Source organism: Ambystoma mexicanum, chromosome 7q, assembly GCF_040938575.1.
Source record: "Ambystoma mexicanum isolate Mex_15411 chromosome 7q, UKY_AmexF1_1, whole genome shotgun sequence".
In the NCBI taxonomy this organism is placed as follows: Eukaryota; Metazoa; Chordata; class Amphibia; order Caudata; family Ambystomatidae; genus Ambystoma; species Ambystoma mexicanum.
In genome coordinates, this window is record NC_090941.1 from 802,867,054 (window position 1) to 802,894,065 (window position 27,012).

At 44.3% G+C, this 27,012-nt stretch overlaps 1 protein-coding gene across 2 annotated transcripts in view; it reads right to left on the minus strand.

Moving 5' to 3' along the window:
- Positions 1-27,012, minus strand: part of ANGPTL5 (angiopoietin like 5) — a 448,401-nt gene that overhangs the window by 57,761 nt on the left and 363,628 nt on the right. For both annotated transcript variants that reach the window (XM_069640373.1, XM_069640374.1), the window contains one exon: positions 9,809-9,929. In XM_069640373.1, the coding sequence (XP_069496474.1) occupies positions 9,809-9,929 (121 nt within the window). The remainder of the gene's footprint in view (positions 1-9,808; positions 9,930-27,012) is intronic.

A 27,012-nucleotide genomic window follows, 5' to 3' on the forward strand; every position in this document is an offset into this window, starting at 1 on the left:
GTGGTGATAGATCTAGCGTTAATGAGCGTGTCTTTTAGTAGGGTTTTATTTGTGTTGGCTGGGGGGGTTAGTAGTCGGAAGAGACTCTGTTAGATATTTTAGATTGTCAGATATGTGTGCCATAGGTTGGATTAGAGTGGGTGCAGGAGATTATTTTCTGTAGGCTGGATTGTTATTAAGGATTCGAGGCTAACGCTACGGTGGGACGGCAATGGATGTCAGGCTTTTGTTGGTTGTTAGCAGCAAGCTTTTGTGGCTTATTGAGATGATAGTGGGTATGTGAGGATAGTTTAAGTCTTCTGGTGAGTCCCACAATAGGGCATGAAGGGCAATAGGGCGTTACTGGGGTGGTATTTTGTGGGTCGTGGGTCAGAATTTTATGTGGAGAGCAGGCCTGATCTGAGTCGTCTATAGGGAGATGGGCAGGTGTCTGGGATATGGAGGCCTGAGAATGCCTCATTGTGGTCCGTGCAGAAAGGCGGTGTGTTCTTCGTGGCCCCTTTAGTGGTAAAGTAGTTAGTGTGAGGGCACTGGTGTGGGGGTATGGCCTTGCCATATCCTTGGTATCCTTGGTATAGTTATTATGTGGGGGGAAGGGAAGGGAGCCATTGTATTAAGGAAGTGGGTGGGACAAGGGACGGGGTAGTGGCGGGCACAGTGAAGGCGGACTTGGCCCTTTCCTAACTGTATGTAGGCACCTAGCGTACAAGGCAAGTGCTTTCTAGTGAATATGTCCATGGCGGGACTAGGATGTTGCGGTGTCTTCAGATGGAGGTTGACTTGGGCTAGATGAAGCAATAGTCTGAGCATTAATAGTAGTGACAGGTATGGCATAGCAATGGCTAAAGTGGTCACAGCGGACAAAGACTATGGTCTATGATGTGGGCAGCTAGAAGCAGTACATTAGGGGTAACAAAGGTATCAAGTGTAACATTAGGTCAAATTGCACATCCCTGATAGTCAGCAAAGACTGTAGTGAGTGGGAGTGATTTGCTCACAGCAAAGGACACATCTGAGCAGAGCTATTCTCAACAACCAGGGCTTTCTTAAAGAGCAAGGTTAGACATTTCTGACTATAGATCAATGCCAGCAACCAGAAATGTCAACATAAAGACACATGCCATTGATCCATGCACAAAGCCCTGACACTCATATGTGCATATCAAAACCATTCCCTTTTTCGGAGGCATCAGGCTCTACAGAGCCCAATTCATCACTTTCCCTCAGATGATTAATTCTTGCAAGATAAAGTCCCCTTGAATAGAGATTGATTTTAGACTGACAGAGTAAGCAGAACAATTTTGTCATTTTCCCTTGCATTAGTCAGGGTATTGAACTCAACATAACGTCATGTTCTGGTAACATTGTGTAATGGCTTCATGATGCTAGAAGATGAGCAGGGTCAAGCCGGGTGATATTGGAGTAGATCTATAAATGGTTCAATGTTTTGGTTGTGAGACGAAAATGCGGTGACATTTCATAAGAGGAATATGATTGGATAAAGAGTTCTACTGTAAGGAGGTGAACGCAGTAAATGACCCTACGCCTATGAGGAGTTTTGAATGCAGGGATCACCCTAGCACAATATAGTTGTTTGTGGACAGGTATAATAGGTGCATAGTGGGTACATGTGGACAAGCAGCTCACAAGAGAGCACACATGGTGTAATTAATCAAGCAGGACCTTCTGAAAAGCACGATAAATGTGGTTTGTTCCCATAGTGAAGCCTGGAAGTAACTATTTCCAGCACTCTGGTGATCTGTACACAATGAGCCACTTTGTATAGATAGTCTTGAGATAGAACAGACGAGATTTGGCATACTGGTCAAAGTTTCATTGCAGCAGATTCCCATGTTGCTCCAATTACAGTAGAGCAAATCTGTTAAAGCAGTGACCACTGGATACATGTAGTTATCTTCTATTTGATGAAGAGCCTTTAAATAACCTATTCACTCAGCTGCACAGGATGTCTGGAAAACAAATATTGTTTACACAGGGTGTGGGTGAAAATAAAATAGAACTGGAGATTAGATAAATCTAAAGTCAGAGGTGCCAGAATAATGCCTCACTTCAAGCACATGCTGTGCTTTTTTTCAGCTATCACAAAAAGGGTGCACTCGTGGGATGCAGGTAGAGATAACACCCAACAAACTGCAATGATTTTGCCACAAACTGAACCTTAATATGGAACTGAATAGAGAAAAATGTATTTAAGGACCCAGGACTGGCTTGTGACCAACTTTATTGTATTATTTTATTTACGCTTTTATAGTTCATAAGCTGACATTTTAGCACATATCATACGGACAACATATTGCTCCTAATTTCATAGATTACATACAAAAAATTCAATACACTTTAAATATCCTCAATTTGATTAACACAATCTAAAATCCTAAGTAAAAGTGAATTTCATTAGTGTTTAAAAACCTTATCCATGACAGTTCACCCAATACACTATTTCTCATTTTTAATCATGGTCAAAGCAGGGCAATCAATAAATAAATGTTTTAAGGATTCCACCTATAGAGCACAATAGCGGCACTTAGTCAGACATTTGCCAATAATTCTCCTCATTCAGTGCAGCTCTCTTTTTGGGAGCAAATTCAATTTGAACCTGAGTACTTTTGAGCTAAACTCTTTGAGTGGATGTTTTTTAGATATGCTGCAATAACATTAAAACTTTTTACTGACCAATTAAAAAAGTCATTAAAACAGGGGTAACCCATAACTGCTGCCCTGGTCTCGATCCATGCCCACCTGCACAATTTCAGCTTATCCTTATTTGGGTTAATGCTAAGTTCTTCGGATGAGGATTCTATTTTGCCAAGAGATCGTTACGCGCCTTAACCCATTCGGTGATGACCACACAGGAATCTATCTTTCACTCACATTGAATTAAAAAACACATAAAATGAAGCAAAGGGGGGAGAAAGCACATTAGCAAACAATTGCAGTAAACCAAATCCAATGTTAGTTGATACTGACTATATGCCCAATTTGTACCCGACTTCAACAGATGGTACTGAGTCTGGAATACGAAAAACCATTCTCCACATTTTCGCCTCCAACTTCTGCCATAGCTCTGTCAAAACCCTCTGCCCCAAAGATAAGCCTCGGCAGTGCTTTTTCTCGGTAGAACTTTATCAATGGGAATGCCGAGAACTTTCAAAATCTGAAATCAAACTGTGACAACTCGACCGCAGCAGCCATACATTTTACCTCCAGATATCTGTAAGGCTGTACTTGACCCCTAATTGCAAAGAGGTAATTTCCCAAATATTTATATTGTTTCATTACTTCCAAGTGTTGCCCATTCAGGGACCACCTACACTTTTTCCATTTGGATCTTGATGTGTTAAATACCAGGATTTTCGATTTAGTGATATTAATAGACAATCCAATTTCTCTAGAAACGTACTAATACAATTTAAGGCTCTCTGGAGTCCTATTGGGGTCATGTCACAGATGACAAAGTCATCTGCATAGTTCAGATACTGAAGTCTTGTAGCACCCAACAGCGGGGGGTTTGTCCTCACCTGCTCACAGCAGTCGTCCATATACTTTATATAAAAGTTAAATAAAAAGGTGCGAGGATGCACCCCTATTATAGCCCACAATTGAAGTCTATCCACCTTGTGCACGAACCTACAGCATCTAATCTAACCTTTATTTTTGTTCCCCTACGTGAGGACTCCAGCATACTGATCAAAGGGGGGGACAACCATTTGCACTAAACTTTTTCCACAAAACTGCGTGATCAACATGGTTGAAAGCCTTACTTATATCAAGGAAAGCCAGATAAGCTGTTCTGCCTTGTTCCTTAACCTGTTTTGCCAATAAGGATAGTACAAAACTGTTTAACACAGTTCGCACCCCCTTCTTAAAGCCCACCTGGCAGAAATCCAGACTCTTTGAATTAGCTGCCCATAGATGAAGCTCCTTTTATATTAGTCTTGCAAATCGTTTGTTTGAAGGATCCAACAACGAGATTGGCCTATAGTGCAATGCGGAGCATCTGTCCCCTCCCTTAAAAACCATTACAATTATGGGACTACCCCACGACTCAGGGAACTCCCGCTGGGAGAGAATATTGTCAAATAAACCAGATAAAAGGTGAGACCGGAGAGAAATGTCTGACTTCAATGTTAAATTGGAAAGATCATCTGGGCCGGGGTCAATGGACTTTTTACTTGTCCTGATTAATGAAACTATATCATCCTGTTCCCAGAATAACACACCCACCCAATTTAGGCAGGTATATTGCTTTTGAACGTTCAACTCTCCTTTAACTTAAAGTTCAGAGAAATGATTTACCCAAGTGTCTTCATTTATTGATTGAGTTTGCCGGTATTTATCTGACCAATTTGGTTTCAATAGTTACAAGAACCAGTTCCAATTATTGGTCAGTATACAACCCAGCATCTTTGATGCATAATTTATCGCCATCATAAACGTATGGCTTTTCAGACAATTTCTTTTTGGCTGCAATTGTTCTCATGGCACACTGCACGTTGCACAATTTCTACATCGAAGACATGCTTATAGCTCATCTGTTTGGACCGTTTAGCTAAGACAGAAGCTGCCAACAGGGCCCAAAGCCCTGAGGGGAACAAATACCATTATCGCTTCTATTTAAGAGGTTATCAACCTGATAATTAAAGGGCAGCACTATTCTTTGAGACCATTTCACTGCATGGTGTCGCAGATTTATCTCTACAGTCAGGGGGATTCATTGACAGTAGCCCGATTTACATTTGGGAGCTTACAGATTAGCATGTTATGGTCACTTAACTCTGACTGCCTTATTTCCCAGCTCCCACTCCACTGTAGCCAATCAGCAGACATAAAATATAGTCAATTGTAGATCTTCCAATGTTATTTTACCATGTAAAACCGGGAGGGACATCTCCTTTAATGTTGTCATTTAGTAGTACCAGGCCCCAAGCCTCTAGTTCCTGGCACACCAAAAAACCTCTATGACGGTTTAAACTGTAGGTCTTAGAAATTTCTGGGGATGTATACCAGCAACTTTCCAAACATTCTGCATTAAAGTCACCCAAGGCGATCTCAAATGCTCCTACCTCAGGAATTTCACATAGAAGTAGGAAAGAAAGCCAAAAAATGATCAGTACTTGTACTTTCTGGGTTAAGATACACATTTACCAACACACATTTCTGGGCTAAACCCAAGTCGTGCTACTTCCACCACAGAAGGGTCACAAGCATATCCCATCTATTTGACTCAATCGGCTGCATTTTAATACCCAGACTGCATCTAATTGTTGTCAGAATGCCCCCGTATAGGCAGCGCCTCATACCTCATTGTACTTGTATGAACATCACCTCAAAGCCATCCATTATTGGGGCATCCATCAGCAATGTCTTTTGCAAGCAAATTATGTCAAATGATGTAAATAACCCCTGACTTCTTAAAATACTTGCAAACCCTTGCGAGTTCCATGACATGATCACAATATCCTTCTTTGATTCCTCGTTATTGCAACCATTGGCCCTCTTATACATGATTTCTCCCCACCGGGCCCACTCATGATTGACCCGGGCCACCTCTCTAGAACGTCTCAACCTAATGTTCTTATTAGGAACAGAGTAAACATTTTCTTCCATGCCTTCTCCATTAGAGGCGACCCTATCATTGCATTACTACCTCTTACATTGTCATAGGGGCCTCCTTCAGAGGCTTCAAAACCCAGGGATAGAAGGGCTTCATACTCTCCCAATATTACGTTCTTAACAATTTGTGAATGAAGATATACCCTGGCTATGTCCCGGCAGTCTTCATACACACATTCACCCGTTCGTTTTAGGTCACCTGAGTTAACTAATCGAAGGCTTGGAATTTCAGTGAGCAATAAAAGAATATCATTTCTGTTTAGAGAGGCCCTGTTAGAACTTTCAAATAGGCGAGTCAAATTGAGGCAGTTAGCAACCACCTTTACCTGATTAGGTTCTCTCCTAGGTTTCCCAGCTTTCTTTGTGTACTCCTTAAAACACCCCTGAAGATAATTGGGCTCTGGGAGCTTTAAACATTTCGGCACATCTGATCTCTTTTCTTCAATAGCCCTACATAAAGGAAGTACCTTTTGCAAATCTCCTTCCGCCACCATTTCTAATTTCTGAGGTGCTTTTGTACCAACCAATTTTGTAAATGGTGGGAAATAGTTCTGATTCTTAAACCTTTTTTTGCGTACACCCATCCAATGTCTTCAAGGCAAGGTCTGAATTCGAGGTAGACTCACTAGGAGGTTTTGCTGCTGCTTCCCTCAACATGCTTAGTTTTCTGGCTCCTAAAAGTGTTATGCCACCTGTATTAACTTGCAGAGCCATTGACCTTTTTTGCTGGCTTTCTTCCATTGTTTCATCCTCAACAAGATAAACCAAAATACATCTTAGATCTAGGGAAAGACAATCCTCCTCTGCTGGAATCCTATCTTTAGTATCCGATATTTGGCTCTTGAATAACCCAGCTTTAAGTTTGTTCCTCTTTGTTTGATGCTGTCTTGTACTTCCCATGTCTTTTTCCTTCTTAACCTTATCCTGTTTTAAGGCTGCACCCCCCGCTCCCCTTAATGCAGCTCGATCACTGAGCAACTGCCATCAAAACCTTGTCCGGAGAAAGATTCACTCCCCCCATTAATTGTAAAGAGGGGGGGAACAACAGCATTTTCCATGGACCTTTGATTTAGGATTGAAGCTGTAATAAATCCCTCCAAGAAATGTACCTTCCTGCTCAGCTCCTTCAAAATTGACTTAATCTCATGCATTTCAAAATTAAGAGATACATATCCTCGATCCATAGTATCAAACAGCTATGCCAAGATCCGGAAGGACCGCTCATCTACCACCATTATGTCCTACCCCACACCAGGCGGTATAGGAGATTGCCTAGGTGAAGCAATAAAGAACTTTTTTATCGGATTAGCTGAGTCACTATAGCTCAACGAAAATCTCCTCCAAAGGAACTGTCTCCTGCTTATTTTCTCCCATACCCACATTGACGGCTTTATTTGGCTGAAGGGCACATGCTATGTCATGATACTCGATAGACTGGGGATCAGGTTGATGGAGCATAATCTCCGTTGAAGCCTCAACATGAGCCGGAGACTCAGTTATAACCCATTGGTTAGATTTTAAATCCAAAGAACGTCTAACCCGTTTCCCCAACTCGTGGGAAATAACGGGTGCTAGCATGGAAACATCCGAAACCAGGTTCATTTCCTGCCCATTTTAAGCAGGAACCATTGTTCCTCAATTCGTGAAAGAACCTGGTCCAATTTACCAGCACAATCCGCAAAAGTAGCCCCCTCCTTGCTACAATTCAGAGTCAGTTCCACTAGTAACTTTTGCCTCTTCAGATAGAGGCACAGTTAGGGACATAAACATCTTACATACTGCAGACAGAAATGTATTCACAGCCTTCAGAGGCGTATGTTTTTCTACCAGAGAATGCTCAGCTGGAAGCGCGCTCTTCTCCTCCCCCTGAATTTTATTGAAAATGGATGCCGCTTGAGCCTTTGAAGTTGATGCTCTCGCCATCATTGTTAACTTTGACACGGGGTGATTGTATTAGTTGTCAACTCCTTACTTCTCAGGGTGGCGAGACAGTACCCCTCTGTGTAGCTCCGCACTGCTCTGTGGTAGTCCAGGTATTTTAAGGAAAAAGCTCCTCCTGCACGAGGCTCAGGGCAACGATAGCCAGTGAGGACAGACTAGTTTACCAAAGTCACAACGAGACTGCACACCACTGCGCAGCTCCGCGTTACTGTGGGGTAGCACAGGGCTTTTAAGGAAAAGCTCCTACTGCAGGACGTTCAGGGCAACAATAGCCAGTGAGGACAGACTAGTTCACCAAAGTCACAATGAGACTGCACACCTCTATGCAGCTCTGTGCCACTATGCAGTAGTCTGCAGATTTTAAGGAAAAGCTCCTGCTGCAGGACGCTCAGGGCAATGATAGCCAGTAAGGACAGACTCGTTCAACAAAGTCACAACGAGACTGCACACTTCTGCTCAGCTCAGCCAACTTTAAACTCACAAGAAGAAATGAGAAGTCCCATTTGCAAAACAAAACTTTCTACATGTATCTGAAAAAATTGTACCTTGCTTCATTGAGATACGGCATTATAAAGAACTCTTTGTAGAGTTCTTTATAATGCCGTATCTCAATGAAGAGAAGTGGAGTCTGCTAAATACAAAGCAGCATTGCACCTAATTACTGATAACATTACTCCCTACAAATAGTAGAGAGCAGAGTTCAAGAAAGATAAGGATTTTGTCTCCAGTTCTTACATTACCTGGAAAACATTGTTAATCTTTTAAACAGAGTTTATTGCATTCCCCTGTAGTTTCATGAGCAAGAAAATGCAATGCGTTTCTTTTTCCAGCAGTAAGAAAAATCTCCATGAGTGATTGTTAATTTGTGACCTTTGAAAACCATAGATACCTAAAAAGAGACATTTGGGGATGAAAAGGAGCTTAACTCTGCCACTTCCATCCCATCGAAAAGAATATCAAAGAAATACAGTAACTCCTCACTTACACCACTGCACAGTAGGGGGAGGACGTGGTACCAGTGGTGCCTTATATAGAGAGTAAAGTGAGAGGGGTGTTTATCTCTTTATTAGAACATCCTAAATCTATTTTTCCAATGTTGAGTGGATGTACTCATGCACTGTGTTCTAAATTGATAGCACATTTTCCCTAAACATGTCTTAAGAATCTGGTGAAACTCTCCACAGTTTGCATTCACCACATATGCTAGAAACCTACAACACCACATCTACTACACATGAGGGGAATTAATTTCAAATGTGTTTTACATTAATGTGATTTTTCTATGCAACCAACTGATAACCATTCTTGCTATTGACAATGGAGAGAATAACGTGTTTTAATTTGCTATCTGAAGTAGTTGAAAACATTGGCCAATAAGCAGCAATGTATTTATGGACTTAGATTGTATTGTTAAGAGATTACATGTCATGTTATCCTATTAGAAGTAGATTCAGAAAATAGGTGATCTATTGTATGACTGTATGTGTGCACGGTTTCTTAGTGAGATGTTCAGAGGCAGGCCAGCCAATTCAAATTTCTGTAAGCCAGCTACCCATATATGTACAACAGATTTTGTTGTGGTGACTTCCCCAACACAAAGTTAGGAGACCACCTTTCATATGAATTTATTTGAATAAAACAATGTTTTGATTCATAATACAGCTTTTTTCTTGTCCCAAATTGTGGGGTGGGATAATATATTATGGTGTGTTACATTAGGGATAGCCACTGAGTGAAGAACAATTATAATGCACAACATATCTATGGTTACTGCGTTAATCCATTTTGACTAGATAAACCAAGACGGATGCTGTGTTTTGGTAAGCTACTGTATGAGGGTTCTCTAAAAGGGATTGATTTAAATATTTATATCAATATTGTGTACAATGGGTGGGCTGAAAACATGTTTGTCTCAACTAACAAACCAATGCAGATAACGAGGAACAATTTGCTGTGTAAACTCACTGTAAATTCTATCAGAATTAGTGAAATATATGTATGGAGGGGCCTACAAACATCACGGTTCTGTAAACATAATGGTATCCCGGTGGCTAAGGATCAGACGTTGCCAGAAGATAGGATGGTTATTTAGGTTTTCTACAATATACAGTAGTCAGGACACACATTTGACCTCATTCAACAGAGATCAAAACCATTTCTGTACCATTTCAAATGTGGATTTTTAATGTCTACATGTTTCTAACCAATTACCTTCAAAATGTCAAAACAATACCTGAAAGGTCACCAAAGCCATCCACATAATCAGACCACTTTTTTCGAAAATCAATCTCCCCATCAATCCGTTTCTGAATCACGGTCCATCCACCACCTCTATAATCCATATCACAGGATACCTGGAATAGACATCATTGAAGGTGTTGTCATTACATGAATAGTTCAATTGCGTTTATGTTCTTCTACTGTTGCTTAACAGAAATGACCTTTTTTTATGAACCAGTGCTCGTTGGTAATGTACTTTTGTATTCTGACCGATAGCTGTTTCACAATCATGACCTGTTCATTGAGCTTGCAATACTCGCAGTGCATCCCCAGTTTTCATGTAAAATACTCATGCATAGTGCAACAATTGATATGACATGATATGCCATTTATAACGTGCCTGTACACAAGTGTTTCAGCCAAACTTTCCAGAAGATAATGGCAGAGGAAATGTTCCCAAGATCATCCAGAGGATCAGCAATCCTCAAGAACATGCACTTGCAAGCAATACAGCACAGGAACCAATAACCTAGTACCTTATAACAGAGTAAATAAAAAGAGGTCGTGTGCGCACGGACAAGGTGTTTATGTTTACACGGCAATTTATCAAGTTCCTCAACTGCAATTACTGCCACAGATACTGACAGTGCTAAATCCACCAATAGGATAAGCAATCAGAGGCTCTGTTAGGCTTACAATACTCAGAAAGAAAAATAATCCCCCATAGGATGCCCATGGATCCTGGCAACCAAACAGCAACACATTAGGATACGGCCACGAGTGATGGACACAATACATGACAATGGTAAGACATTGTTTAGCTTTCAGAAAACCAGCATTGACTTGGTGCACTTTTTTGTATGTTTAAACACGACAGGATTCAGCAAGATAGTCAGAAATAACTCGCAGAGGTTTTTGTTGGACGTTTCCCAGACGTCTAACTATGAAAGATAATTAGCCTGTCCTTTGATATAGGAAAGGTATGTCTAGAGCTTTGGTTCTGACACAAAAAATATTATTTATGAGAAGTTGTCATTTACATTTGGTCTATTTTACAAAATGGACGATACAAGCTTTATTACCAAACTCTATTGATTCTGTAGTCTTGGCACCGATTCCATAGTGTACAAACTGTGCAAGCATAAAACAGTGAATTGCTGAAGAAGAAGAAGAAGAAGAAGAAGAAGAAGAAGAAGAAGAAGAAGAAGAAGAAGAAGAAGAAGAAGAAGAAGAAGAAGAAGAAGAAGAAGAAGAAGAAGAAGAATTTGTTATCTACACCAAAGTGCTGTACGCAGAACATTTTTATATACGGCAAGAATACGGCAAGAATTACCCATCTGAAGTGGGTACTTTTTTTTTTTATTTGACATGGATAATACAATCATCCTTTCAAATGTATACACGAAAAATACAAATATATAATAATATAAAACAGCGACAAAACCAGTCTGAAACGGGTCTCTTAGATTATTTTTAATGGTCCATTGGTTAAAGTCTCGTAGGATGATCCTGGCAAAGATTTTACCCGGTTTGTCTAATAAAGCTATTGGTCTGTAGCTAGCCGGCGAGGTACGATCACCCTTTTTGTAAATCGGGACTATAACGGAGTGAGTCCAGGTGGTAGGCAGACACTGTGTGAAATTAATAGTTGTGAAAATCTTATGTAATATGACAGCCCAGAGATCAGGATGTTTTTTAAACATTTGATTGGAGAGGCCATCCGGGCCACATGCACCAGAATTGCTAATTTTATTGATGTAAAATCTGATGTCATCCAAATCAAAAGAAAGGTGAAAAGAGTTGTGTGTGTGAAGTGTGATACCGTGAGAGTGTTTTAGGCAGGCATAAAGATTCTGCAATGGTGCAATCCACTTTAGCTCAGTTACACAGAGTTAGCTTGCAAAATGGATTGAGGATGACGAGTGGCCCTATTTAATAGGGACCACAGACCTGCAGTGTTTTTAGATTGAAAGGACCGCAACATGGCTTCTCCATCGCACTGAAACATTTTGATTCGAATGGCCTTAAGGGCATTTTTATGTTTAGTTTTGATGGACTTCAAAATGGAAGCTCTGGAAGCCACCGGAGCCTTCAGAGCTTGTCTTTTTAGAGCCTGAGTATGAGCTTTCAGTTTTTGGATCTCTAGGTTGAATACATGGAGTTTTGGAGTGGTCACACTGAGTCTTGATGCTTTAAAGAATTGAAAATACTGCATCAAGTGAGGGTAGTGCATAATTTGATCCCAATGTTGATTTTCAAAAGCCCCATTCAGCTCACTCAGGGTTTGTGGGGACCATCATAGACGATTGCCTCCATTGTTCAAAGTTACATTTCCCTGAAAAGGTGTGGCAACAGTAGTCATACCAGGAGAATGGCTCGTCCAAACAACAATTAATTGAATATGATCACTATTGTGATTGTCAATTATATGAAAATCGTCCATAGCTGAAAACAATTGCGCATTAACGAAAACATAATCAATTATGGACGAACTAGAACCTCTCTTCCATGTTGACTTGGGTGGCATATCTGATAGAAAAGCTCCATTGAGCATCACTAGAACATGGTTGGAGGCGAAGGCCATCCATTTGGATAACTTTGGGTTGATGGAAGTTTCAGGAATAAGGCAATTGCAATTTAGGTCCCCTGCAATGATGATGTTGGAGACTGACTTGTCAAGAGCGACCAAGTTGAGTGCTTCTGTTAAGGCCTTAAGAAAACATCCATCAGATATACCGGCTGAATTCCACTATACATTTATTAAGGCATAGCCAACATTAAAGATATGTAATTTGATAATTTCTACATAGTTGTTTGGACAACTCCATTCTTGAGCAACCATTCCAACTCCCGTCTTGTGTCAGTAAACCAGAGGTGGGTCTTCCAGAAATACCACGCTGTGCCGGATCGAGGAAAACATCATAGTTGTCCCATATCGGGACTGAGGTCATCCAAGTTTCCTGGAGCATGAGTATATTATGAGATACAAGCAGATTATGGTTGTTGTTAATCAAATGTGAAAATCCTCTGGTATTCCAGCTAATCAAGGCGATGTAAAGAGTATTTGTTTTACATGCTAGCTAGTTGGATTGTGTGGTTGTATGACAATGGCAACCTGCTGGTACGGGGACCTGGGGAGAGTTCCATTCTAGCCATCCATATAAGATTTTGAACAACTCTGGAGTTCATCCAGATCCTTATGGAGGAGGCATTATGCTGAGTTGGAAATTCTATAAGAGTGCTATCTGCTGAGCCAATGTCTTCGAGTGATCGAATTTCAGAGAATATGGCTAAGAGGGAACTTCTGTTCAAATTATATCAGATGAAAGGTTTTGGTTTGCAAGATAATAGTAACGAAATATTGGCTGGGGGTTTGGCATTTGACTTTCTAGCTACGGAATTTGGCTGGACAGGAGGTTCATTGAATGGTCTCAAGAGGGGATTCTTGATTTGAGTTTTGGAAGAGATAACTGACTGGAGCAGTTTCACCATTTCAGGGGTAATTTGAGCAAGTAAAGCAAGAGGGTCATTTGCAGTAGTAGGAGGAGTGTTATCTATGACAGTATGCAATGCCACATTTCTCGGTCTTAAGGAGGGTGAGTCACTAGGCCTTGTTTGAGGCACTTCCTGAGGCCTTGTGTAGGACACATTGGGGGATGGTGCAAACTTCAGCTCATTGGGATGCAGAGTTTTGGGGATAAAACTAGGGTTTTTCTCCCTCTGCAGGATTTTCAAACTTAGGTGGCCTCTCCACTGTGTACCTGATACCCCTTACTGTGTTCACCGTGTTCCGAATTTGTGGTAAACTAGGGTTTTTCTCCCTCTGCAGGATTTTCAAACTTAGGTGGCCTCTCCACTGTGTACCTGATACCCCTTACTGTGTTCACCGTGTTCCGAATTTGTGGTAAACTAGGGTTTTTCTCCCTCTGCAGGATTTTCAAACTTAGGTGGCCTCTCCACTGTGTACCTGATACGCTTGCTATGTTCTGAATTTGTGGTAAACTAATGCCTGCCGCTCTCTTCCTGTCCGCTTGCACTTGTCCTGTCTTCCCCCACCCACTCCCTCCTATTCTATGGTGCTCTCTATCTCACCAATCTTTTCTAACTGCTTCTCCATTGACTATCCTGCTCTCCTCACTAAATCTGGTAGGAAAAAGTTTAAAAAGGACATCCTGGTCTCCAACCCAGGCCTCCCTATCGCTGACACCTACACTAGTGCCTCCTCCAAGGAAACTCTCACTGACATCCTCTTTTTCGTGCCTTCTCCTGACCTATGGACCCTTCATATGGTCTCTGTGCTCTCTCATTTCTCCTCTTCTCCCATTAATGGTGGCACCCATTGGGATGTCCTCTTGGCTTCCTTCCACTCCTCTAAGGCCATCATTAATGTCTATGCTAATGGGACCGTCTTGGTCCAAGGCCCTCAGGCCAACCTTCACCTCTTCGATAGACGCTTCCCACGCCTCATCAACTTCCTTTCCTCTCCTGCTGTGCCCCCTCCTCTGTCCTCGACTAACTTGCCTCTTCCCTCCCTCCCCACCCCCTCTCGTGCTCCTTCTTCACCTCCGCAGGGCGTACCTCTGATCTGTACCCCTCCCCGGAAGTCCTTCAAAGATGGCAAACTTCTCCACATTGCCACTCTTAACTCTCGCTCTGCCGTCAAACATTCCTCTGATATCTGCCGCCTTCTTGAGGAACTTGACCTTGACGTACTCGGTCTCACTGAGACATGGTTCACGGCCAGCTCTGTCACCAGCTTTGACACACTCCTACCCGACGGTTACAAGATCCTCTCTGTGCCCAGGCCCAACCGTGTGGGGGGAGGTGTGGCCCTTATCTTCCCTGAGTGGATTCCTGCCACTGTTACTCCCATGCAGACCTACTCCTCTTTTGAATGTCTTGTCTGCCGACTCTCTCTGTCTCCTAGCCATTCCCTTACCGTGGCTACTATCTATCGGCCACCTGGTCAAATTTCCTCCTTCCTCTCCGAGTGGGCGGACCTCTCCTCCTCACTCCTGTCCTCAACCACTCAACTCCTCTTTCTTGGAGACTTCAACATCCACCTGGATGCCTCCTGTCCCCCCTCTGGACTCTTTCGCAACCTCTGCGACTCTCTCTCACTCTCTATTCTCCCGTCTGGGCCGACTCATTCTGCAGGGCACACTCTTGATGCCCTGATCTCCTCTGACCTTCCCCTCTCTGTCCCTCTCTCCACTCCTCTCTCCTGGAGTGATCACTTTCTCCTCTCCTCCCACCTCACCCTCCCTACCCCACAGGCAAAGCCACCCCCATCACTGCCACCTTCCTTCTCGGTCATCCGAACCATGAAGCGTGTGTCAGTTGAGGCTTTCGCTGCCACCTTCTTGCCCCCTCCTCCCCCTTCAGCTGACTCCCACCCTGACACAGCCCTCTCCACTCTCCACTCTGCTATATCTGATACTCTTGATATCCTTGCCCCTGTCATGAGAATCCGCCTGAAGCCCAAAGCCAAATGTAACTCCTGGTATGACTCAGATCTCATCACCCTTAAACGCAAGTGCAGGGTGGCAGAGAGGAAATGGCGTGCTTCATGTTCATCCTCTGACAAACTGGCCTGTCGCCTGCTCCAAAGGCAATACCGGCTTTCCGTTCTCACCAAGAAGAGAGCCCTTATCCAAGTCCGCATCTCTGCGGCATCTAACAATTCGGCCGAACTCTTTAAAATCTGCAAGGAGCTGGCCAACCCTGCAGCAGTCTCTACCTCTCCTGTCCCCTCCCAGGCCCTCTGCACGGCACTGGCCTTTCACTTCATTTCAAAAACTCAGGACATCCTGTCCTCACTCTCCTCCTATAACCTCCCCCCCTCTATTCCCTGCCCTTCCTCTGGTTCTTCTGCAGCCACCCCTCCTCTCTCCTTCTCTTCCTTTCCCCTTTTTTCTGCTGACGAGGTTTCAAGACAAGTCCGATCTATGAAAGTCTCGTCAAAACAGGTCCACCCCTGTTCCTCCAAAACTATCAAGGACCACATTGACTCCTTGGCTCCTGCCCTTGCTGACTTCTGCAATCACTCCTTCGCCTCTGGAGTCTTCCCATCCCCTCTCAAGCACTCCCTTGTGCACCCCCTTCTTAAGAAACCCTCTTCCGACCCTTCCTGCCCAGCTAACTATCGCCCAATCTCTATCAATCCCTTCCTGGGCAAGCTCCTGGAGAAACTGGCCATCTCCCAGCTTAATCTCCATGCTGAATGTGTTGGTAGTCTTCATGACCATCAGTCTGGCTTCAGAGCTGCCAGAAGCACGGAAACTGCTCTCCTGAACATCCGTGAGGACCTGCTCTCGAACCTTGACTCTAACATTCCATGTGTTCTCATTTTGCTTGATCTCTCTTCTGCCTTTGATACTGTCAACCATACCATCCTGCTCAACCGTCTCCGTGATAACCTCGGTATCACTGGTCAGGCTCTGACGTGGCTGACCTCTTTCCTCTCAAATCGACCCTCCCAGGTTCAACTGGGGTCTTTCCTCTCTGACATCTTCTTCTCTACCTGTGGTGTCCCCCAGGGATCTAACCTCTCTCCCTGGCTGTTCAACCAGTATCTGGCACTTCTCGCCCACCACATTGCCGCTCTCTGCCCCTACTTTCAGTGCTATGCGGATGATACCCAACTCATTTTCAGGCTACCCTCGGCCTCCTCTTCTCCTTCCCTCATCTCTGACTGTCTTTCTGCTATCCAGGAATGGTGTGCCGCCAACGACCTCTGCCTTAATGCCAGTAAGACTGAGATTCTACTCATCGGCACTCCCACTCCCTCCTTCCCTGCTGCTCTCTGGCCGGCCTCTTTGGGCCCTCTTCCTGCTCCTACCTGCAAGGCAAAAAACCTTGGGGTCATCTTCGACTCCACACTCTCCTTCTCTCCTCACATATCCGACGTATCTAAGAAGTCACACTACCAGCTACACCTCCTCAGAGGTATCCTTCCTTTCCTCTCCTTCCCCCAGAAGCTCACTGTCTCTAGAGCCCTGGTTCTCTCTAAGCTGGACTACTGTAACAGCCTCTATCTTAATCTGCCCGCCTCTACTCTCTGCCCTTTGCAACTCATCCAGAACAGGACTGCAAGACTTGTCCTTGGCCTCAAGCCCAGGGACCGTATCTCTCCAGGACTGAAATCACTACACTGGCTCCAAGTGACTGCGAGGATCAAGTTCAAAACCCTCTGCATTGTCCACAAGGCCGTCTGGGGCCTTGGGCCAAAATACCTTCAACTCTCTCTTCCTAAATATCTTCCTTCTCGAGCTCTTCGCTCATCCGCCTCCAACTCCCTCAGGGTCAGCCGCTTCTCCAAACAACGAGTTGGGGGCAGATCTCTTTCCACTGCAGGGGCCTCCCTCTGGAACAGCCTTCCTACCTCCCTGAAACTTGAGGAGAACCACCTCCGGTTTCAGAAGCACCTCAAAACCTTCCTCTTTGCCTCCGCTTTCTCTCCCCCTCTCCCCTGCTAATACTACTGAAACTGCACTGAATCTGCAACTGGGCCATTCACCGTTCTCGGCCCAGCCACTCTCCCCTGGACTACCTCCACGGCAACCCCTGCACTACGGGACTGTGTCTGTATCCATACAGCCCCCCTTCCCAGCACTTGTCTGCACTTACCTCGCACTTGCCACCAGCTGGCCCTTGTTATTTATCCTGTATGCTGTATGCTAATAACCCTGTACTGCACTTTCGCCTCTCCCTTTCCCTCATGCACTTTTCCCTTCCCCTCTACCCTTGCACTTGCGCGATCTGAATGACACCTGGCCTAGTAAGATCGTTGTCTGTCTCCCCTTGTTCCCCCCCTGCCTTGTTGCGCCTTGAAACACTTGTGTATAGGCGCGTTAAAAATGCCTTATCATATCATATCATATCATATCAAGCAACTCATGTAGGCGTCTACTGCCTTCCTGATCTCTTAACGGTGTAGGTCATCAACTCTAACTGCAGGAATATAAGCAGTTTGTGAGTTGGCGACCTCCACAGGGAGAACCACAGGGCAAGGAGCCTTGCTAACCTCGTGACACGATTGTTCAATCGCCACCTCCACCAGTTGATCTAGAGGTGCATATGGTGCAGTGACATTACTGGTAGGAGGTGGCTTATTGATAACTTTGCCCTGTTTTAGTTGAGAGTATTTCCTTGATACTGAACGAGCTGCATCAATTACTCTTGCTTTTGTTGAATTTAAATTCTTGATGAATAATTTTGATTTGGCAGTGTTAATATTATTATTGCCAGAAATGTTTTTGGTTAATTTAGATTGGCACGAGGGGCCAGTGTTCTTTTTGCTTTTAGAGAAGATGGTATAAGTCTCTTTATTGGTTGTGCTTGTTAGAGTTTGTGAGGAAGTGGCACTTGGGTCACACTGGGGAAGATTCACTGCAGGTTTAACCATGAGTGCACACGGGGGAGCCATTGGCTTCTTTCGACGTTTCGCAGACAGCTTATCAGGAGCTTTGTCACACAGCGTCTGAACTGCTAGCAGGTCACTGGGCCCACTCGAAGCTTCGCAAGAGTCGATGTTAAGACCCGTATCAGGACACACATATTCAACCTGGTCTTCTACAGGGCGTATGGTTTTATCAAAAAGTGGTAAACATTGGCTCCTACTTTCTCGGGCAGAAGTTTGTGTGGCTGTCGCAAGAAGGACTGGAGCAATGTCCCCTATCGACGGTGTCATGCCAGTTGGACCAAGGATCAATTTGGAGCTAGGATCATGGAGCGACTGTTTGTTTGGATGATTCGCTTGCCATGTTAGAATCTTTTCCAAAAGTACTGTTTGCGAGATTAATCTGGCATCTAGAGTGTCATACAATTTGATTAAAGTAGTTAAGGACATTTGTAAAGCATTGAGGGCAATTTGAGTTAACGCCGAATTATTCTCATTTGGCGATGCCTGATTTGCCACAGAGTTGAGCATCTGTTTTTGAGGTAGACACTCAGGGTCTGGAGCTTGGGCATGGCTAGAGACCGTGGATGTGATTGAGATTGCATCCACATTTACTTGGGGAACCACGAATTTACTTGGAGTGGGAGCGCAAAAGTAGATGTTGGAAATAGAAGAACAACTGCTCGAGAACATGATGGGGTATTTGGATAAATAATCCGACATCAGTTGGGGGGAAAAACAAGAATTTGGAAGGTTGGAAAGGTTAACGTCAATTATGGCAATGTCAGATGCCTGGGCCACGGATCGAGCATGGTTGACTACGAGCTCTGCTGTGGGTGGTACATTCTCAAGTATACTGGCATCAGTGATCGCGTTAAGCTCACTCGGGCATCTTGCAAGAGAGACGCCAGCAGAAAAAGGCGCATCTGCACATGCAGATACAAATTGTTGGTCAAGGGGAGTCAGGGGTGAGTTTACAGCCTGATTGGACATTTGGCGCGGAAGAATATTCATTTTTTGAAATAATTCTATGCGAGGAGGAACGTGGTTGACAGAGGTAAGACAATCGGCTTGCGAGTGAACTAAAGGTTCTTAATAGAATTTTCGGATGTCAGGTAAGTCGGATTTCTTGAGGGTTAAATTAACCCCTCTTTTAGTGCACAGGGTTTTTGGAGTGGAAGGGGCACTTAAGACGCTCCCCTTCGTGTTTCTCAAGTCCACTGCCCCAACATTAAGTTGCAAGCCCTTGGGCATTCCAGTTTTCAATGTGGGAAACATAGAAATGTAAAGAACTGAACAAATTAAGTATGTGCAAATGAAAACTAAACCCAGAGAAACTCTCCTGCCACACGCCGCGACACCGCAGCGAAGCGGCAAAGCAGGACTTGTGGGGACTTGCTTGGGTACGTGCGCGCGGTGCGCGCACAAGCCAGTTTATATTGCTACGCCGTCTGTGGTCGCAGAGCCTAAACAGGAGAAGAAAATAAGCTGCTTTAAAAGTCCATTTAGCACGAAGTGCTAAAGTAAAGTCAATAAATGTGCTGCTGAATTCACCTTCTGGTTGTAGAAGTCCTTCACTGCACTGCACAAAACTGCAAAAGTTCGAGGAAAGAAAAGAAACACGTCCAAGTACAAGAACGGCTGTAGAGTCTTGTGGCAAAGCAGGACTTGTGGGGACTTGCTTGGGTGCGCGCTTTGGGTACTTCTTTAACAACCTCAGGATGACGAACGGCTGATTTAGAGACATGCAGATCAGACACAGATCTCAGCAGAGAGCATGTTATCCACTGAGATATGCTATTGGCATGCCTTGGCTAAACAAGTAGACTTGTGATGTTGAGACCGTGGATTTCAGTCACACATAAAAGAAATCAGGCACATCACAAAACATCTGTTGATGTCTGATTGAAATAACTAATTTCAAGAAAACAGACACAACAGGGAAAAGAAAAGAACATTACACAGTACATGCACCGCGCAGAAATGTCCAGTCCGAACAAAGCCAAATTGCGTAAGGAGGTTTCCAGCTCTGAAGCTGCCATGCATGGCACTGTCACTATTCAAATCCATTTACAGTACTTGTAGGATTTGATTAAAGCGATTAAAGTGAACGTGCAGGAGTTACAACACGAAAAGGAAATTTGCCAATCCCGGATTAACACTATTGCCCAGAGTACGAATGAAAATCTAAAATGCATACACCCTTATCCGGGGACTGTGTCAGGGCCTTTCAACTCTTTCAAATGAAAGGGACCTCGAGCCTCAGGGAGACCCCAAGCAACTGCTCCAATGTGGCCAGTCAGCAGTCTTGTAAAACGGCAATATAATAATTTCTCTATTTTTGTACTTGGGCTTAAAATGTGCGATTTGCAGCGCTCGCCTTACAAGTTGAGTTTTCTCTTCCTATCAGATATACACAACTGTTATCACCTCATTGCCTTCTAACACTGGTTCCTCCACATCAGCCACTTGCTGACAAAGAAGGGTTTAGTGCTCTTCAGTGTGCATTTAGTGTTTAAGGTCCCTGCTGGCTGGTCATTTCAAGATAATCGCCGGAAATTAACCTTTTGTTTGTTGCCATTGTAATGTTACACCCCACAGGTGCCTCCAACTGTTTTCGCTCTAAGCAGGGGTCCTCCCACCATCATTTTGAAATGGGCCCCCATACATCTTCACCCAGGCCTGCCATTATTTTTTATTTTTTAATTTTTTTATTTAGTATTTAGTTTATTCAACCTTTTGCTATTCAATTACAATCCATTAAAAGAGAACACAAAGAAAATGCAATCCATCGACGCTTGACAGCAAATAAAAGCGGGAAGGAGTATAAACCTAAAAGAATCAAATAGGTTAAAAGGAGAGAAACCAAAAAGTCATGCAGATGAGGCCATTCTTATTGAAGTTCTATTTCTTTGAATTTCTTGATAACTCTAGACACTTTACCAAATTCCGAGTAAAGCCCATGTTGCTCCTCCCACCCCACCCACAGAGAGCCTCCCACCAGGCAGCTGCATCAGTCCAGAAACTGCTCCTTCTACCTCCATACAGTAGGAGTGTTCTCTGTGTTCTCAGTTCTGGGCAGAAGAGGACCAGGAGGTCTAGCGTTTCTGCTTGGTTTGTGCACAACTGACATCTGTCAGCCTCTGCTAGCCCACCATCTCTGTGCTTTGCTGCTTTGGTGTGGAGAATCTTCAAGCAGAATCTGAGAAATAGTTCCCTGTGTTTTTCATTCTGGAATTCTTTTAGGTATTGAGGAGTTATGTTTGGTAAGTCAGAGAGCGACCTTGATAATGTGTGAGCCTTAGAATTAGATCTTATAACTTTGGTTTCGTTCCAGTCTGCAGGCCATAAAGCCCTCTTTACCAGAAAAGGATTTCTGCATAAGGGGTCAACTGACAGACCAAGATTAGACAATGTTCCTACACATCTTTCTTGCCACAGGTTGAACGGCCAGTCGAACATACCCTCGTTTTTCATCATTATAATTTGGAATTGGGGTGGGCAATCAAGTGTGTTCAGTTTGCCAAAGATGATCATGGATTTCCAAGCTACTCTCACATGTAGCGAGAGAAGGCCTAGTTCATGTCTAATGATTGACATTGGGATTGCGTTTGGGAATCGTATAATCACCTTTCATAAAGTGGCTCTCTTGTCTCTTACAAGCTTTCCACAGCAGACCAAAACACGCCTCAGCAGCGTAAGTCAATGTTGGTATGACCTTCTGGTTATAAATGTGTATGACCAGGAGGAGCGAGAACTTTCCATACTTGCTCCCAATCACCATTCCTTGCACAGTCAGCTGTTTCACTTTCGTGCTTAGACAATCCATCCACGGCTTCTCACACAAACTTGCACTAATAATAACCCCTAGGTATTTTACCATCCCACAGATATTCCCTTAATACTGGGTGGGCATGACCTTGGAGGATCTGGGCACTCTTTCATGTTTGTAATAAAGATGTTGTGTATGATGGCTGCCAAAGGGCAACCCTGCTTCAGTCCCCTGTAAGTCCGAATCCCCCTCATCAGATTACTCACCTGGTCAAGTCTGACCTTGAAGAACGTCCCTTCGTACAGATCTATAATTGCAGCCACTAGGTCCCCCGGGCATCCTATGGCAGTCATTTTGGCCCATAATCGTTCCTGGCTGATGCAGTCGAAGGCGCACTCCATGACTATACATGCCATGTAAAGTCTGCCTTCCCCCTTCAGAGCCTTCATCTTTAAGAGGCTGATCAAAAGCTGATTCAGACCACAGCCGACAAAGACAGTTAGCCTAGGGTCAAAAGACCCATTCCTTCAAGCGTAGCAGCAGGATTCCCACAAAGATCTTTCCTAGGACATCAAGAAGGGGTATCGGGCCATAGCTTTTTAGGTCCGCCCTGTTGCCCTTCTTGAAGGTGGGGATCACAACAGCATATTTCCATTTGGCTGGGACTCTTCCACATTGGGCAAATCTGCTGGAATGGAGCCAAGCAGAATTCAGCCCAGACGTCTGGGGCCTCCTTCAGCATAGCGTTCGTCATCCTGTCGGGCCCTGGGGCACGTGAATTACTGGCTTTCATTATAGTACACAATATTTCTCCCTGTCAAAGTGGCCTGACCAGTGAGTAGGCTGGTCGTAGCTTGTCTCTTCCATCTTTTGGTCCTTCTGCGCAAAAAGGTTTTCAAAGTGTTCAACCCAGCAGTTCTTGTGAACCGGGTGTATTTGGAGTAGGGTGTTGTCAGTTTCCTGCCATTTAGCAGTTGCTATAGATTTCTCGAATCTTTCGGATCCAAAGCCTACAGCATAGCTTCAGAATCATTCTGATAGAGGGTTGCTCTGTAGGATGTGACCCAGTTCTTGTACTTCTATTTCCTTTTTTTCATTGCTAATCCCTGTTTAGCAGCCGGAAAGGATCTTAGCCTCCTAAGGTTGCTATGCAACAAACGCTTCTGGGTTGTGATTGTTTCATCGAAGGAGTCCTTTGTTTTAAAATAGGGTTTTCATCCCCTTCTTTGTTCCCGGAAGATGGTCAAGATAGGTTTGTATTCCACCCGCCCATGTCCATCCGTTGCCAGGTTATCAGTTTTACCGGGGGAACTAGAGCTGGGGTGACATGCAACCTGTTTCTTCTAGGTTCCAGGCCAGCCTTGTGGTTCCAGAGGTTAGATTTTTTCGTTCCTTTCTGGCACAATCTAAAACATGAAAGCACTACCGGATCATGATCGCTCTGTTTAGAGGGATGTACCATCAAGGATATCACCTGTGGAAGCACGGTACTAGCGACGAAGAAGTAGTCCAGGGTTGCACTTGCTGTCCCCGAGCGACAAGTTGTCACCCCTGTCAGATCTCCTTTAGCTTGGCCATTCACCATATGTATTTTCCTCACCGCCGTTTCTTCCAACCACTCGTGGCATCTGGCTCTCTTTTTCTGATATGCCTCCCTGGCCACCTCTTCCCTTCTTGTGGCGCGCCACGGGCAATCAACATTTAGGTCACCACAGATAATTACCCTAGGGTCATCCAATTGGGTATAAAGCAAGTCTATCCATGCCAGTACAGAGTCTACAAAAGCACTGGAATCTTTACAGTTTGGATTTCAGTAAAGGTTTTAGAGCATCAAACACCCCTGCCTGTCAGAGGGATGATCCATTAGTTTTATTATTGTTATGTGAATGAGGGGGTTGGGATGTATAATTCGAGTGACCTTTTCTATGGTGCTGTTTCTTATCAATGTCAACAGGCCAGAGCTGGGCCTTCCACGATCCTCTTTCATTGCTTTATTTAGGTATCTGGTGAAGTGGTCCAATAATGGCGTTTCCTGTAGGCATATGTTATCCAGTTTGGCTACTCTTGCATTAAAGTCCTGGAAAAGGTGGGTGAATCCTCTGGTGTTCCAGGATCCAATGTCTAACCTCCCGGATCCTCTCCAAGTTTGGCTCTAGTCCATAGAGACTGATCCTAGGGATCCCCTCCCTTTCTGCACCCCTCTCCCTCACCATTTGTTTTTCTCCAGCTCTACCAGAAATGTTGTCAGGCCTAGTACGGTAGTCGCCTGTCTGTTTCCATTTCCTTCCCACTGTCCCCCTCCCTTCCTTATCTTTGTCTTAGCTCTTGCACTATCTGAAATGTCGTCAGGCCGAGTACAATAGTTAAATTCACATCCTTACTGTTCATTGCCTGTAAGATTGTAGTTGTATTTTCCCTTGTTCCCTCCCTTACCTTAAAGCGCTTTGAAACACATTGTGTATAGGCGCTATATTAATAAACAATCATATATCATATCTAGCCAACCAGTCTCAAGACTGCTCTTTGTTAATCTTAGGCTTCAAAGGGTCTGATCTCAAGTCCCAGCTCTCAGAAGCTGTTTCTTTTCCACTTCCTCTTACAGTGATCTTTAAGGAGTCTGGGCCACATAGTACCACTGGCTTGTCTCTCCACTGCTTGATTTGCCGGTCACCTTTGATTTTGCAGTCTCTGCTTACACCTCTAGCCTGCTCCGTTCAACTTTGGGTACGTAAAGAAGGGCCTAGCTCCTGGGCCAATTTCGTTGGGGACTTACAATCTTTCAAGCTAAAACCCAAAGCCCGTAGGTCATCATTCGTGTTTGCCAGGAGGGCTCTCAGGGAGGCAGAGGGCATATGCAGGCACACTCAATAATTTTCGTTCTCGTTTGGGAAATCCACGATCCTGGTGTTTTTGGATTAAATCACTCGCAATCGCGGGACATGGTGGAACAGACACATTATGTTGAAGCAATTCAGTATTAAGCCATCATCAGCCTTCCGTATTCTTTCCAGGATTACCTTACGGCTACCAAAGTTCAAATCCTTTTTCTTAGAGGTTCTGGTCTGGGAGGTGTATTGATAACTGGAGACACAGGCCTGGTTATTATTATCTTGCTCTCTGCCAGCTTCACGTGTTTGTCTGTCATTGCGGGAGTGCTCGATCATTCCATCCAGCATTGTGGATGGCTTCTCTGAGGAGCCTGACCTATTAGTCGCTCTTGCCAGTTTGTCCTCCAATGTCAGAAATTATGGGTTTTGTTAAGTCACGCCCTTGGATTGATATTCCGGCCCTTCTTCTACAGGGTCCAAGTAGGTCAGGTTAGTCAGGTTAGTTTCTGTCAGGTTTTCTTCCACCGGGTCATCAGATTCGTAGTCTTTGTATGTTGGCAACTTCATCGGTGGATCTTCAACATTTTCCATGTCAATTATCACATCCTGTTTGGGTCGGATCCTGATTACATTCTCATTTGATCCCTAATTCAGAGGGTTTTTCTTTTTGTGGTCCATGCCAGGGCTTTCATTTGGTATTGTGGGTTTCGCTGGTTCCACTGATACAGTTCTTAAGTTACGAATTAAGTCCCCTGCACTACAACCCATTGATGTTTTCTATATGGCGTGTTTTTTGTTTTTTTTACATTGCTCAGGCTTTTTTGCTTTTGCCAGCACTTGCACATGTTTTTGAGTCTCCCGTTTGAAGATAGGGAAGTGGTCTGCACTAGTAGATGTTCTCCCAACTATCTTCTCTATTCTGGTTACTGTCGCCAGTTCAGGGCTGCAGCCTGCTCGTACCGGAGGGAGTCCTGTAAAACCTTTGGTGGGTGCCTGCCTCCTGTTTGTCAAGGGATCCGAGTGGGCTGGATGCTCCCTGGGCGACGAGAGCATAAATCATCAAAGTTCTCCTGAGTAAATGAAGATTGGGCACAGTGCACTAACACCACTGGGCTGCAGGTGGTTTCTGACTGTGGTGTCTCAGAGCTTTCTCTGCAGGCACTTGTTTAGCATTCTGTTTTCTGTCTGTGATGTTATATTGTTGCTTCAGTTGTGTAATAGTGTCCTGAATCCCCCCCAGGAAAGCCTCTTTGTCTTCCCTTGCTTTAAAATCTATATGGGTTTTGATGATCACTCCCTCTGACTCTTTTTCACTTCATATTTTATCTCTGGAAGCCTCGATAAATGATTCGATGAAGACTAACTTGGCGTGCATTAGGGCGAGTTGCGTTACTTGGTCTTTTAAACTGTCGTTCAAATGTTCATACAATTTTAGAAACTGTGACAATGTGATAGAAACTATAGAGCAGATGGAGGCCTGTAGCTGTGCTGTCTGGGTGTCTATGCGGCCCTCCATTCAAGAGGTTTCCGTAATGTCTTGCATGTGCAAGCTGGATGTTGGCACACAGGTTTCTCCCAACTCTTGGTGATTTTTTGAATTCCATGTTGCATCCAGGCCAGATTCATCAATGAAGTCTTCGCTCAAACGTCACAAATAACGCTGTTGCCCCCTTGGGCACTCCCCACTGAAGTCCAGTCTAGGAGCGGTTCCTGATGACATGTGGGGGTGGATTGAAGAAGCCAAAGGGACATCAAGGAGTAGAGCGGTTCTTAGCTTCTTGGAGTGCATGGCCAAAAGTGTCTCTGGGTCCCTTCCGACTTCCGAGATCGGCACTTTCCCCCCTAGTGTTGGTGTTAGTGCTTAGTTGTAATATCAAGCTTTTAATGTCCTTCGTGAGTCTTGTTGCCAGTGCATTTTTCTCCTGTAGGCCCGGCCTGTCACACCGAGATCGGGCTTCAGTTCCAGGGGGGAAAATGATGTAACAGTAGGGGAGCCGTTGGGGCCACACCAATTTCTTGAGTGGTTTCTTGGATGGAGCTTTGTTCTTCAATTTGGCAGGCACAGTTTTGTTGAACACAACTCAGTTCTCCTGAGGGCATCCTAATCATTATTGCCTCCTCCAGTGAGAAGGGTCGCATCTCGGGCTCGTTTGTTTGAATAGGTGACTCTTGTGGGCCAACCTGGGCAGGCAAAGAAGGAGAGTCAGAGTTAGCCA